Raw genomic sequence first — 13351 nt, 5'->3', positions numbered from 1 at the left:
ATAGTCATAAAGGACTCCTGGATTAGCTTTGTGACCTCCTCAAACATCTTGGTCATCAGGGCCTCCTATACTATATCAGAGGATTAGGTCTGGTCCACACACAGATTCTACACCAGTATAACTTGGGGTGTGATTTTTTTTTAACTTATCCAGAGGGTGCCTCTGTCAGCCAGCACCATTTCCTGGCTATGCATGATGTCATGATGAATCTGCCTCAATTTCTCTCATTCTGCTAACAATCATTTGGCCTGTACCAAATGGCTTCCTCTTATGATTCCAGCTGGGTCATTTATCTCCCCTTTCACGCCAATACAAAGTCTGACAGAGCAGGAGTCCAGTGACCCTAGAGAAGGATCAATAAGCCCAGGCCCCGCCAGAGTCCTGATCCCTTTCCACCAAGGGGTTTTACTATTCCTTTTGCTGGGGATGGCAGGAGAACCTAAGCCCATCCACTCTCCTGGATTCCAGCCCAGAGACCCTGTGTTAAGCAGCTCCTCACAATCCCTTGCTGCTTCCTACCTCACCTCTCTAGTAGGCCTTTTCCAGATTCATGTTCTCTGATTCTCCCTCACTGGAAGTCTCATCTCCTGGGCAGCTTCCGGCCAGCCTGCTGCTGCAGCGGTATCCTCTGGGCAATCCCTCAGTTTGTCTGGCAGTCACCCCTCTCCTCTGATCCGCAATTTCTTATCCCTCAGGTGTTGCTGGCCCAGCAATTAGCCCCAGCTGAGGATGTAGGTGGCCCACCTGTTTGTGCCTTGGTGGCCACGGTAGGATGGGGTCTGTATACCCTATGGCATTACCGATATAGTTATACTGGTACAACCCCTAATGAGGACACAGTTATAGCTTATTCCCCTTCTCATATGGAAACAAGCTCTACCAGTATAAACATATTTATAGTAGTATAATTGCGTCCACACTAGTGGGGTTGTATTGTTCTAACTGTACAGACATAGCTACACTTAGTATTGCTAACTTTCTAAATCACACAAAACCGAACACCCTTGCCCTGCCCCCTGCCCTGTCCCTTCCCTGAGGCCCTGCCCCCCACTTTCTCCAATGCCCTGCCCCCGCCCATCACTCTCTCTCCCCCATCCTCACTCACTTTCAGTGGGCTGGAGCAGGGGGTTGAGGTGCAGGAAGGGGTGAGGGCTCCAGGATGGGGCCAGAAATGAGGAGTTCAAGGTGCGGGAGGGGGCTCCGGGCTGGGGCCTGAGATGCAAAAGGGGGTGAGGGCTCTGGCTGGGGGTGTGGGCTCTGGGTGGTGCTGGGGGTGAGTGGTTTAGGGTGCAGGAGGGGGCTCTGGGCTGGAGTCAAGGGGTTCGGACAGTGGAAGAGGGCTGAGGAATGGGGCAGGGTGCTGGAGGGGGTGCAGGCTCTGGCTGGGGGTGTGGGCTCTGGGGTGGGGATGAAGGGTTTGGGGTGTGGAAGGAGTCTCAGGGCTGGGTTGGCATGCAGGAGGGGGCGCAGGCTATGGGAGGGAATTTGGGGGGTGGGATAGGTCTCAGGACAGAGGGTTGGGGTGCACGATGGGGTGTGGGCTCCAGGAAGGGATTCCAACCAAGGGCGGAGGGTTGTGGTGCGGGCTCCGGCTGGGCAACACTTACCTCAGGCGGCTCCCAGTCCACAGCCCAGTGGGGCGAAGGAAGTCTCCCTGCCTATCCTGGCTCCACATGGCTCCCGGAAATGGTTGGCATGTACGGCTCCTAGGCACAGGGGCGGACAGGCAGTTCTGCCCAACACACGCTGTCCATGCACACAGGCGCTGCCCCCACAGCTCCCATTGGCTGAGGTTCCCGGTCAATGAGAGCTGTGGAGCCAGCACCTAGGGTGGGGGCAGTGTGTGGAGCTTCCCTGATCATTTCTACATGTAGGGGCCACAGGGATATGCTGGCTGCTTCTGGGAGCCTGCCTTAGCCCTGCTGTGCCGCCAAACAGACTTTTAACAGCCCAGTCAGCGGTGCTGATTGAAGCTGCCAAGGTCCCTTTTCGACCTGGCATTTCAGTCTAAAACCAGACGCCTGGCAATCCTAGTTACAGCAGTACAATTTATGTGCAGACAAGGCCTTATGTTGTTTAACAGAGGCGGGATCCTTTGAAAATAAGAGAGGCACACAGTAAGGAGCATGAAAACAGATGCGCTTTGTGGATGTGGCATGTTTTTTGCAGGATGCTGGGTTCACAGCTATGGTTGGTTATTTTCTGGCTGCGGGGAAGCTGTTTGCTCATATCCCTGTATTTTAAAATTATATCAAAATCAACAAAAGGCCAGGATATAATTTTTTCCCTTTTGATATAAATCTAAATAAATACATAAAAAGAGTGTCCTTTCTGATTAGCATATTGATCATTCACACACTGCATTCACTCACTTCCCAAACAGCTGGTTGTTGTTATACACAGCATGTAACTGATAACACGCTGGCTGCCATTTTGTTTTATTTTCCTGTAATGTGGATAGTATTTCATAGACCACAAAGAGTACTGGTTCTATACACTGACTGTCCCATTCCACTTTCTTCTTTTCCCCCTCTTACTTGTTTATTTAAATAAAAGGGCTTTTCTCTGCAATCTGGCAATATGCACTATGGAGGTGTGATTTCTAATGCGCTCTGTCTACGCAGACCCTGTTGGTGCACACAAAACGTTCCCTAGTGTGTTTTAACATCATGCTGTTTGAAACAATACTATGTTAGCAAAAAACGCTGTACGGAATTTTGAGTGTGCACCAGTAGGGTCTACACCAGGGGTAGGCAACCTACGGCACGTGTGCCGAAGGCAGCACGTGAGCTGATTTTCAGTGGCACTCACACTGCCCGAGTCCTGGCCACAGGTCCGGGGGTCTCTGCATGTTAATTTAATTTTAAATGAAGCTTCTTAAACATTTAAAAAAACTTATTTAATTTACATACAACAATAGTTTAGTTATATATTACAGACCCTCTAAAAATGTTAAATGTATTAATGGCACCTGAAACCTTAAATTAGAGTGAATAAATGAAGACTTGGCACACCACTTCTGAAAGGTTGCTGACCCCTGGTCGACATGGACCAGTTACTGTACAACATGTTAGAGGGCTCCAGAAATCATTTCCCTGTACTGCATGTTGGCGTACCATCTAGGTAAGCCCTAAAGATTCCAGGTTGTGGATTCTGATTAGAAGCAGAGATTGCTGAATGCCTTTCTGTGAAGACTGCACAGTGAGAGAGACTTCTATTAGTTTTAGAAAAGTGAAGTGATATTTCCTCATGCGGTAAAGGCCAGATCCCCGAGAGTTGATGTATACCTGCAAATACTCCTTACCTTGATTGAGCGGGTTATCTCTATGATTATCTACATGGGAGGGATGCTTCTTGATTGAAAGTGGGAGAACTCTGTTTTCTTGTTTAAATTAATTCAGTTTACATAATGCAAACATACCATACAGCATTAGATAAACAGAAGAAAAAACAACTTTTAACATGGCATGGCACTTTTGTAGCTGGCATTGCAAAGTATTTACGTGCCAGATATGCTATACATTCGTATGCCCCTTCATGCTTCAGCCACCATTCTGGAGGACATGCTTCCATGCTGATGATGTTCATTAAAAAATAGTGTGTTAATTAAATTTGCAACCAAACTCCTTGGGGGAGAACTGTATGTCCCCTGCTCTGTTTCACTCGCATTCTGCCATATATTTCATGTTATAGCAGTCTCGGATGATGACCCAGAACATGCTATTTGATTTACTAACACTGTCAGTGCAGATTTGACAAAATGCAAAGAGGGTACCAATGTGAGATTTCTCAAAATAGTTATAGCACTCAACTCAAGGTTTAAGAATCTGAAGTGCCATCCAAAATCTCAGAGGGACGAGGTGTGGAGCATGCTTCCAGAATTCTTAAAAGAGCAACACTCAGATGTGGAAACTACAGAACCTGAACCACCAAAACAGAAAATCAACCTTCTGCTGGTGGCATCTGACTCAGATGATGAAAATGAACATGCATCGGTCTGCTCTGCTTTGGATCATTATCGAACAGAACCCATCATCAGCATGGGCGTATGTCCCCTGGAATGTGAAGGGACATATGAATCTTTAGTGCATCTGGCACATAAATATCTTGTGACGCTGGTTACAACAGGGCCATGTGAATGCCTGTTCTCTCTTTCAGGTGACATTGTAAACAAGAACTAGGCAGCATTATAGACTCATAGACTCTAGGACTGGAAGGGACCTCGAGAGGTCATCGAGTCCAGTCCCCTGCCCTCATGGCAGGACCAAATACTGTCTAGACCATCCCTAATAGACATTTATCTAACCTGCTCTTAAATATCTCTAGAGATGGAGATTCCACAACTTCCCTAGGCAATCTATTCCAGTGTTTAACTACCCTGACAGTTAGGAACTTTTTATCTCCTGAAATGTAACCAAACTGGTTTGTCTGTGCGACTGGCTGAAGTAGGACTGAGTGCACTTGTAGGCTCTAAAGGTTTACATTGTTTTATTTTTGAATGCAGTAATTTTTCTGTATGTAATTCGACATTTGTAAGTTCAACTTTCATGATAAAGAGATTGCTCTACAGTACTTATATTAGGTGAACTGAAACTACTATTTCTTTTGTTTTTTTACAGTGTAAATATTTGTAATAAAAATAAAGTGAGCACTGTACTCTTTGTATTCTGTGTTGTAATTGAAATCAATATATTTGAAAATGTAAAAACATCAAAAAATATTTAAATAAATGGTGTTCTATTATTGTTTAACAGTGTGATTAATTTATTCAATCGCTTGACAGCCCTGGTCCTTATTAATAAAAACAACTATAACAAGAGAGGCAAACAAATGTTCCATGGACACTAAAATCCATTCTTACAATAGACATCTGTAATGCATCTGTTTATCCAAAGAGGAGCTACTGGGCTAGTTTCATTCCAACTCCTGCTTAGGGAATAAGAGAAACAGAAGAGATTATCCAAGGAGGCCCACTGCTCTTTATCAGCCAAAATGTGACTGGGTCTGAGGTTTATTTTGGTTTCTGGAGAAAGACCTATACTGAGACCTCTTCTAAACTTAGCTCTCTATTTATAAAGTAGCTTAGTTAATGAAATACTGGATTTCACATCATTTATCATACATTTAAACATTCTCTCAGAAGATTAAAGAAATACATCTAGAGACCTACCAACATTTTTGAAGCAACAGAAGTACCCCAAATCAGCCACCGCATCAGAGGAAATCTGCTAGAAATCACTGTAAGGGCCTTTTAGAGATTTTTTAAGTGTAACAGCAGGATTGGGAAAACTGAAAAATATCTAAAAGGCTTCAGAAAACTATAACGAAACCGGGAGTTCTGCAGAGGGAAGAGGAGCCTGTCATCATGAGTCAAAAAAGGTGAAAGGATGTTTAGTGCCACCAACTTGCAAGAAAGAAATTGGACGAGGCAACAAAGGCTAATAACTTAACAAGGATGTCTCAAAAAGCTTACCTGAAGAAGTTTGGGGATCAGAAATATCTTCTCTCATATCAAAAAGAGAAAGACAATACTGAGACATTAGTGTTTCAGAAATTCAGAGCTGGAATGGTTTGACTAGCCAGCATGATGAATTGCTCTAATTCACCTCAAAGGACATTAGATCTGAAGCATAATCTAACTGTCATTGTAAATGTTCAATGCTGTTTTTAAGAAGAAAAATTCAGCTAATCTGGTGGCAAAATTTGGATATTCTACCTTTTTTAAAGCAAAGCGTTAATATACAAATACTACATTCACCTTTTTCAAACTTGGAAAAACTATCCTAAGGAAGGGAAGACAACGGCACATATCAGTCACTGGAATGGCACTGAAGGATCACAGAGCAACAATAATAAAATCAATATCAAAATTTCCCTATAGGACATTCCAGGGTACCTCAATACTGGGGGAAAAAAAACAACCCAAAAAACCCTACAGCAACAAGTCTCAGAGCCCAGGTCTACAGACACAGATTCATGGTATGGTGCTAAAAACAGTGCTGGTACTCCACTCAGGCTGAAGCCCCACTTCCTTTGCCAGGTCAGGGTCCAAGCTCCAGCTGTAGCAGGAATGTCCACACTACTATTTTTAGCACCGTAGCATGAGCTCCATAAACCCGAGTCTTTAGACCCACACTCTGATGCTTGCTGCCATGCCTGTTATTTTGCAGTGTAGACATACCCCCAGATGCTCTCCAATGCATTCTGGTTTCAGTTATTTCTTGTTTATCTTTCCTTTTTTTTTATTTGCTTATTTTCCCTTCTTAAGTAAACACTGTCGCTTAACTTTAAAGCTATTTCCATTTGGATTAGGGATGTTATTCTTATTCGTAGTATTTTAACCAACAGCAGATGAAGTAACAATTTTTGTCCATAAATTAAATCGAACCCCAACAACTTTAGGCTCCTTGGCCCAGTGAGATGACAAACACTTCTTCCTCTCCTTTCGCTGCTCAATCTCTCGTTCTGCCTGTTAATTATTTCTTAGTGGTTACTGCGTAGCAAAGCAGCACTGCCCTTCACAGCTGGTTCTGCCTTAGTACCATAAAATTGCTTATCAATTTTTATACTCCATGGAGTGAGTCACCAATAACTGGTCACCATATGTGCGCCTAGTGAGCTCATGTGAAAGCAGCCTTCTACGTATTCCCACAACTGGACCTTTGAAAAAAAAATTTTATCACATGTACAGTAACCCATTAATTTGAGTGATCTGCTAAAACACTGAATGTACAGCTCCACTAAATATAACATTCGGTGCGGTAAATTATCATACACATGACCCTTCAACGGTCCAGGAGACTATTTATTATTAAAGTTTCCCTTCAATAATGTTTGTGAAAAAGTATCATTTCTGACCAAATACAAAGATGCAGCATACAAAGTACTGAAAGACCAGGATGATGTTTTATTAAGAGAATTACTTTGCTTTACTTAGTTATTCCTCTTCATTTTGTGCTTTTCTAGTAGCATGAGGCATTCATTAAATAGTAACAAATGCTGCTTGTAGATGGGTGAAATTAGAGAATGCTTTCATGCAGATTTGTGTAGACATGCAAAGGAACTTTTTTGAAAAGATATTGTAACACCTTCTGGGACAAGCACTGCCACACATTAGTTCCCAGAACTATAGTAAAGTGCTTGCTTACAAAGTAAATCCAAAGCTTGTTTAATGAAGACAAAACTTATCTGCTTTAGTTATTTCGGAAGATTAGCACTGCAATAGTGTATTAGACCCAGCCGAGCTAACCTCTGGGACCACCCAAATACATAAAAATAAGCAGGTCAGTCAACCTGGAAAAAATATTTGGTCAGATTTGTTGCCTGAAAACTTTATTATAATTTTAACGGTACATTATTTATAATAGTTACACAAAGTACTGGCTGGCCAGCATTCTGCGCAACTATTAGCTGTAGTGTTGTGGAACCGATCATGGCTCAAAGCCCCATTTTGCTAGGCACTGCACGTACACACAATGACAGCATGAAGGAGGAACTCAAGGAAGCAACGGGAGAACAACAAAGGTGAAGTTTCACATGTGAGAGATTAAACTTCTCCACAAGAAACTTGGTTGTTCAACCAGAGTCTCTAGTCATGTTCTTGCCACCATGTCCACTATGAAGGAGTGTTAGGCCATAAATATTATTCAGTTGTACAGTACAGCCTACACTGGCAAGACACGCTATTTTGATGCCCAGTATCCTAGGTTCTTTGCACTGCATGAGTCCATCACTGATATTTTGCAAGCTAGCTAAAGAATCCTGCAGGGACTAGGACTGACAAAATATATATGTTTGCCAGTTCAACACAAAATTTAACCTGTATTTATTGAGTTGCAGATGGGCTTCCAACTCCAACATTACAGATGATGGCAGATATTCACCCACCATCCTTACACTAGGATATGGGACAAAATCCAGAAGAAAGAGCAGAGGAGGACAGCAAGCGAGGAGAAATACTTATAAAAAGCTTTTAAATTAGGTTAATATTTTAAATCTTCTCCTTTCTTTCCTTCATGTTTGCCAATGAGGAGAATTCTAAGGAAGGGGCTGAGAGGTTGTTAAATGCTATTACAAGATATTGCAACATCATTTAGGAATCTTTCAAACACCAGAACTTCAAGGAAACAGAGATGATTTTGGCCTCTAATTTTCATAACTAAGGCTCAAACATGCTTCAGCAGCACCTACAGGAAACATTAACAGACAAAATAAATATCTATGTATTGTTTAACAGTGTTTCATAGATTTTAAGGCTAAGGGGACCATCATCTTCATCTAATCGGACCTCTCCTGCACAACACAGTTCACAGCATTTTGCCCAGTGATTATTTTATATATATATATAAAAAACATATTCAGGGAAAAATCCCACCAGGAAAGCTAGGAAGCCAAGTATAGCTATTTGTAGATGGAAAGCCTTATGAAAAAAAGTTTGTTTCCCAAAATAGGACTATAATTCACATGTTTATTAAATGCATAAAGTTATGAAAGCTGAAATTAGAAAAATAAAAGGCAACTTTTTCTTGTTTTTACTGAGGCAATTAACCACTAAGGCAGCTTGATAAGTAATGTGGTAAATTCACTATCACTTGGAGATGTCAAGCTGCAGTTGGATGTTTTCTCAAAAGTCATGTTCTGTTCAACCAGAAGTTATTGGACTTGATGGAATTCACTTATGTGGTAGGGAAAAATCACTATGGACTGTGTTGTACAGGAAAGGTCAGACTAGATGACAATACACTGCTACCTCGATATAACGCCACCTGATAGAACACAAATTTGGATATAACGCAGTAAAGCACTGCTCGGGGGTGGGGGGTGAGGGGGGTGCACTCCGGTGGATCAAAGCAAGTTCTATATAACACGGTTTCACCTATAACATGGTAAGATTTTTTGGCTCCCAAGGACAGCGTTACATCAGGGTAGAGGTGTAGTTGTCCCTTTAGCTCTGAAGTCTATAAAAAAACTATTAATACATGCAATCTTCACCATAATTCTAGTTTCTAATGGATGCTTATGTATTTTGTTTTATTGAAATCTGTGAAAGAAATTTTGCTGTATGTTCCCTCCCACTGCAGCCAATATGGAAGAGAGACTGAAGTTTTCTAAAATGTATTCTTATATTGTGATGCTTTGCTTTTTAAATGCAAGTACATATCTTTCGCATCCTCCTAAGTTTTAATTATGAACTGCAGAAAAAGCTCTTGATATTATTACTGCTGATTAATTTGGAGTTGAAAATTTGATGCCTGGAAATTATGCATTATTTTAAAACTGAGGCTGGGGTTAGTATTGGGATGGCATTTAATCAAAAATAATAACTAAGCTTTTTTTAAAGCAGATTTTGAGATCACGCTCAAATGATCTGATGGCCATGAACTTTTAAAAAGATCAGATTTTGGCAGCCTAGATTGCTGAACTAACTGGGTGGAAAATGTACTCCTCCTTTGGTGGTTTTCACTTTATAAATGATATTTCAGACAGAAATGGACTGTTTTCACACCCAATGGCAGTTTCCTGCCGAGATGAGACTTCTCTTTGCACAAAGACATTGTATGAAAACAGGAAATGAGAAGACTGTGTTGATGGCTTGTTTTGATTGGATCTAACAGTAAATAAATTATTTCTTACCTGCTACCGAATTTGGCCGTGGCATAAGGTAAAGTGGAATAGACTGCACAGATTGGGATAAAACCGACTCTAGGTTCCTTTCTGGGATCTTGTTTAAACTGTAGGTGGAGGCGGTCATATTTTCATCTACGCGATATAAACAGGAGTCCATGCTGGATTTCTGAGACTGCCAAGGTTTCAGGTTTCCTCCAGATCCTAGTTCTTTGCTGCTCTCCCCTCCATATTTAGTGCGCTCCATGTTTTCAGAATAGCTTGTCAAAGTAGCTTGAAGGAACAAATAAAAAAAGATGTGAATAATAAAGAAACAGTAGCTGCATACGTAACAATATAAGATGATATGTGCAATGAAAATAACAAAAATAAAGCTGATCATATTTTCCAGCATTCTCACATAAATCAGAGATTACGGAAACTTGTGAAGCTGTCCCACTTACTGCTTTGAAAAGTTTTGTTTGACATTACTAAAAGGCATTTGCAGTTATCACGAGTATTAAAATGCCACATATAACTGTATTTTTTCAAACACACAATCCCACAGACTTATAATAAAGGCGATTAAGAACAAATACAAAGTCAGTTTTGCTCATTGTCTCCATTTTCTTCTAATATACAGTGAGTCAAACTGTATCAGTTTAAAGTTTATAAACATACTTGTGATAACCAATTGCAGAGTATAATAAAGGACAGTAGCATATTTGTTTTAGAAAAATCAACTTGGTATAAATGTTAACCCCTAAGGTCACATCTGAGTTTATGAAGCTTCAAAGGTAAACCATAAATTCACCTTTCTACTGTGTGGATTACACTGTTGGTGCTACGTTGCTGGGGTTTATTTCATGGTCGCCTCCTTTTTTTTCTTTTTGACTTCAACTTTAGGTATTACTTCCACTATGATATTGACAAAGCAAAAGCCTTTATTATTATTTTTTTTTAAACTTTGCTCAATATCTTTCAGGTGAATGAGACAAATTCAGATCTGACCTAAGTGCATACTACTCCACTTAAATCAACGGGGAGGGAGGCATCTGACTATACCAGGTCTTAACTGGCCCCAGGGATCCAAACGGCTACCCTACTAATTGATAGGCAGAAAATTCTCAACCTAAACTCATCACCCTGCACCCCTCCTGTGCTGTCAGGAAACCAGATGTCCAACCAGATCTTGAACTTCCCTATGCTTCACGTCTTTAAATATAACTAATATAACTTTCTAAACCATTCCTCCATTGAAACTTTAACACTTCCATTTCCATTTAACCACTGTTAATTACTTCTCCAACCTAAAGTCTATGTTAATGTGTCTAAAATGCAACAAACTATTGCCACAGGTCCCTGGACAACACAACATGAATTAAGCACTTTCTCTTTACAGTACAAAGATCACACTTATGTTTTCCCAAATATTCTATAATGCCCTGTCCTCTGAAAGATGCTTTCCTCCTTGCATTCACACAAAAAACCATTTCTGAAGCAAAAGATATGTAAAGCCATAATTGCTTGTATCTGTGTGGTCTCATTAACAACTTACCAGAGTGGTTTAATTTCTTTTATATTGGTAAAAACAAACACAAAATTACTCCAAAGAAGCATATGCTTTCAGGCTTAAGCTCTTTCTATGTCAAGTTCCAAATTAAAGCAAACTTTGTAAAGAGAACAGTTTCATCTCACAAAATAGGATTTTAATGGATTTTCTTACACAATTTGAACTACAGCATCCCAAATAATAGCATTTTGAACATCCACTAGCTTCAGTGGAAGTACCAGGGATTAATCTGGCCCATTGTGTCTGATAATGACATCTAATATTTGTAGTGAGATAATATAATGATAATCAGGTCTAAATATTTATAAATAAAGTCAAAGCATCATAACAAGGGGAAAAAAGATAACTGAAGGAATTAACAGTGAAGCTATTGTACTCTGAACAAGACAAAAGAGATGCCATCCCAGAAGTTACTGTGCCTGTTAGTGTCACAAGAGCTACTTGTCACTTAATTTCTCTGACATTTGAGAGTTTCAAGTGTTTAAAAACCAAAAGAGAACTTGCAAGGAGACCATCTAATACTCCTACAAGTGCAAAGGGCAGTTCAGTGCACCATGACATAGTGAAACGTCACCATTCTGCAGATTCCACTTGTCTTTGAACTGTTCAGAAAAAAAGACAGAACAGATGATCTTTCCTTTAACAAGAATGGATTGAAGTCCTTTTAGAAAAGTACACACTGTAAAATGAGTGTAAAAAAAAAATCAAAGAAAAATGTCTGGCTGGATTCATGGGCTTATTTCAAAAAGAAAGTGGAACCTCTAACAAGCTGTGGCCAAGTGGTTTAAGCACAGGATAGAGTCAGAAACAGCTGAGTTCTAAGCACAGGTCTGACTCTAACTTCACTGGGGATCTTGGGCAAATCACTTTACCACTCTGTACCTTAGTTTTCCCCTCTGTAAAATAGGGTAATATTTCCTTATCTCAGAGGTGCTGCAAAGATTAGTTAGTGTTTGTAAAGCATTTTTAAGTTCAAAACAACTACAGGAATGCAAAATATTTGATATATTCTCGCTGGCATTTAAATATATATTTTCTGTCAGGAAAACAATTTTATATGTTAAAATGGGAAAATGAGATAAAACAAGAAACAGATGTTGTTAGCAGATCCCTCCCCCAAACACTGTTTAATTATTGGGAAATATGTTTTCAGATGCCTTTTCTGAAATCTCTAATTCATAGTCTCAGTTTGTGTTGCTGAGACACACTGTACTATGTATTTATGTAAAAATTAATTTGTGCCAAAGACATATATCTACATATTTCCAATCAATCTTTGCAGAAACATATTGTCAACTGAAGGAAATAATCTCTAAATAGCACAAATTGTGGAAAACAGATAGGAACTTTAGCAATAATCTCGCTTTAAATGAGCCAGCAACAGAAAATGACGAATAAACCCTGAAGGTCCCCGTCCTAACTGCTAATTTATGTTTACTTGAAATGTAGTTTTCACTGGTTTAAAATCGAGCTGTTTTTATGTGAAAATTCTTCACTGACTCAGGTATTTGGGGTTGTTCCCTGTGGGTTAATTTACCTTCTGAATGGTCTTAGATAATCTAAGTACTACTATGCAGGCTAGAATCAATTGCTCTATGGCTTTAATCTGTTCTGTGAGCTATTTTAAACCAAAATTGTTTTAATTTTATTTAAAAGGACAAAAAAAATCTGCTAAAACTCAGCATCCTGAATTAGTATGCAGTGCAGGTCTCTGAGGAGAACTAAAACGTAAGTAATGGCGAATGGGCTGTGCCTACCACATGCAATCAGAGATATGAAATTACCACTTCTCAATCAGTATTGTAGAGAGCATAGTTCTATTTCAGACAAGTCACACTGTCTGCCTCAAATGAGTCTGTCTCAATGTAATACTACATGGAGAAAAGTTAATAAGACTTGTATATATAGGAAGCTATTTAGGATTCTGGGTATGTTTAGGCAGTAGCGGAATACCTGCAACCAAAAAGAGACGCATGTGAAGCAATTCTTCCCCCAAAACTGCTGAATTCACAGTCTAAACTCTCCTATGGAGAGGGCTGCAGCAAGAGCGTTCCAGGACAGGTTCTTGGTTCAGATGATGAGTGTGTTTAAGCACGTATCCCCATGATCTCTTACACTCACCCTGCTGTGGATTAATTGTGCTTTGCAGGAGTAATCTCCACATGCAGTTGCATG

The 13351-nt window shown here is 40.3% G+C and overlaps 1 protein-coding gene across 10 annotated transcripts in view; it reads right to left on the bottom strand.

The window, feature by feature from the left end:
* Positions 1-13351, bottom strand: part of TANC2 (tetratricopeptide repeat, ankyrin repeat and coiled-coil containing 2) — a 628479-nt gene that overhangs the window by 133579 nt on the left and 481549 nt on the right. For all 10 annotated transcript variants that reach the window (XM_050934871.1, XM_050934879.1, XM_050934880.1 and 7 more), the window contains one exon: positions 9634-9897. In XM_050934871.1, the coding sequence (XP_050790828.1) occupies positions 9634-9897 (264 nt within the window). The remainder of the gene's footprint in view (positions 1-9633; positions 9898-13351) is intronic.

This window comes from Gopherus flavomarginatus, chromosome 25 (assembly GCF_025201925.1).
Source record: "Gopherus flavomarginatus isolate rGopFla2 chromosome 25, rGopFla2.mat.asm, whole genome shotgun sequence".
NCBI classification, from domain to species: domain Eukaryota; kingdom Metazoa; phylum Chordata; order Testudines; family Testudinidae; genus Gopherus; species Gopherus flavomarginatus.
This window is presented reverse-complemented; position numbering and strand designations above follow the sequence as displayed.